The 2,500-nt window shown below is 47.2% G+C and overlaps 1 protein-coding gene across 1 annotated transcript in view; it reads left to right on the top strand.

Moving 5' to 3' along the window:
• The window catches only part of LOC306917161 (formin-like protein 2), a gene marked incomplete at both ends in the record, with an annotated part of 43,703 nt that overhangs the window by 13,345 nt on the left and 27,858 nt on the right, over window positions 1-2,500 (top strand). Inside the window, 4 exons of the mRNA XM_079495294.1 lie at window positions 909-992; window positions 1,629-1,769; window positions 2,020-2,146; window positions 2,313-2,389. Of these exons, the coding sequence (XP_079351420.1) occupies window positions 909-992; window positions 1,629-1,769; window positions 2,020-2,146; window positions 2,313-2,389 (429 nt within the window). The remainder of the gene's footprint in view (window positions 1-908; window positions 993-1,628; window positions 1,770-2,019; window positions 2,147-2,312; window positions 2,390-2,500) is intronic.

Below are 2,500 nucleotides of genomic sequence, written 5' to 3'. Positions count from 1 at the left end.
GCTCTTTATGCGTGCGGCTGTGCGCTAGAGCGAGACAGGATGATTTTAAATATTTCTCTGTCTGCGTCTCTCCCATAGAGCTATAAAATATATCGGGTCTCTCCCCCCACATGTGCGCGCGTCATAACTTTGCGTGGTGGCGGTGGCGCATGCTTAAAATAAACAGATCTACAAGCTTACATCGTGTACCATACCGTAAGTACCATTCGTGTCAATAACTTGTACATCTGTTATATTTGCGCATGTGAACCTCGTACGCTGCCATTACATTTCTACTCTAGGCTACTCATAGACATATATGCGTCTACTATTAAAATCAATAGTGATCCCTGTAAAAAAGACATGCTTTTAGAACTAATTATTAATGCAGCCTCACAACTGCCGAGGCCCGACGGCTATTTTGGCTATCGTCCTGTATTTCTGTATATAGAATAGAACTTAGTACCAGACTGGACTCACTCACTGGATACAGCCGTGCGCAACTTGGACTCTCCAAGTTACGCACGGCCGTAGCCAAAAGAAGACATACAAACAAGCGATATAATAGTCTGTGTCACGTAACTCAGAAGACTACAGCCTAAACCCCACCCAGTGCTGTCAAGAACGGAAGTTCTCTCCTATTAGTTGGCGGTTAAAAACCACCCTTCTGTCCGATCTGAAGTCCCACCCTGTTCGTTGGCTGTTTTGACTACAAGGTGTCCGATGTGTTTGTTGTGCCCTCCGCCCCCACATCGGACAGGTTTGTCCGATCAAACGACGTGACTCCCATTGAAAATGAATTGGAGCAGCAATCAAATAGCAATCAGGCATCGCACACGGACCAAACATTTGTTCTTTAGGTGTGTACGCAGCCTCAGAGAGTTTAATTAACATGTTAATTAACATAATTAAACCCCATGTGTGTTCAGGTGGGTCAGAGAGTTCCTGAACGAGGAGAACCAGGGTCTGGATGTTCTGGTGGAATATCTGTCTTTCGCTCAGTACGCCGTCACGTAAGTCTGTCTGTCTGTCTGTCTGTCTGTCTGTCTGTCTGTCTGTCTGTCTGTCTGTCTTTCTTCCTATATGCTCTAATGATGCATCTCGAGCTTCCAAAAGATTCCAGCAGCTGATTGTTAGAGGCATAGCTAAGCATATTGTGGGTATACTGGTGTTCTGCTACGCAAATCAGAACATCCAGGTTAAATGGGGTGAGGTTAAATGGTGTTCTTCAGACTCACTCCCAACCTTCCGCCGTAGTCTGAAAACCCACCTCTTCAGACTCAACTTGCCGTAGCACTTGCCCTAGTCTCAACGACATACAGGCGTATGCAAAGGCTCAATTATATAGTGTATGCTCATAGTTTCTTTGTACAGATATTCTACTGTTAGCTTCCTCATGTTTCCTGATGACCATTTTTATGTATTTGATGTATTGCCATGTGTTGTTCTTGCTTAGTCGCTCTGGATTAAGAGCGTCTGCTAAATCGCCTAAATTGTGTTCGATTCTGTCTCCTATTTTGTTCAACGTTTACATGGATTATCTCTCTAGTGAATTAAATAAGTGTAATACCGGATGTCTCATAGATAACTCATCACCTTATGTACGTGTGTGTGTGTGTGTGTGCGTGCGTGTGTGCGTGTGTGCGTAGGTTCGATGGAGAACAGTCAGAGAGTGAAACGTCGGTGGAGTCGCCGTGGAGTCGCTCCATCGAGGATCTCCATGGTGACAGTAACCTCCCCTCCCCCTCCTCCGGAAACAACGTCCCCCGAGCGTCACGACACTCTATAAGGTGCACACACACACACACACACACACACACACACACACACACACACACACCACACCACACCACACCACACCACACACCACACCACACCACACACAAACACACAAGCATGCATGTACGCAGACATGCAAGCTAGAGGGTAGCGCGTGCCTGCCCGGAACCGAAGATCCGAGCCCGGAACCGAGAACCAAAATCATTGCTGTGTGTGTGCGTGTGTGTGTGTGTGTGTGTGTGTGTGTGTGTGTGTGTGTAGTTCCACGCTAGTATGCAGGTCCAACACTCTGCCCAGTCGTAAGACGCTGAAGAATTCTCGTCTGGTTTGTAAAAAAGACGACGTGCACGTGTGTATCATGTGCCTGAGAGCCATCATGAACTACCAGGTAGGGTGCACACACACACACACACACGCACACGCACACACACACACACACACACACGCACACGCACACGCACACGCACACACACACACACACACACGCGCGCACGCACGCGTATCATTGTATTGTACTATCATGATTGATAACGTCTCCTCTCCACTCCTCTCAGTATGGTTTCAACATGGTGATGTCACACCCTCATGCGGTCAATGAGATCGCTCTGAGTCTCAACAACAGGAATCCCAGGTGAGTAAGAACCTCGTTAACCATCCAATTAACCCCAATCACATAATCACCGCTCGCAACTGTACTAAGCTGTCAGCCTGCCCGGATTCTCTTCATTAGCTCATGAAGCTA

Source organism: Electrona antarctica (genome assembly GCF_951216825.1).
Source record: "Electrona antarctica genome assembly, chromosome: 24".
Classification (NCBI taxonomy): Eukaryota; Metazoa; Chordata; class Actinopteri; order Myctophiformes; family Myctophidae; genus Electrona; species Electrona antarctica.
This window is presented reverse-complemented; position numbering and strand designations above follow the sequence as displayed.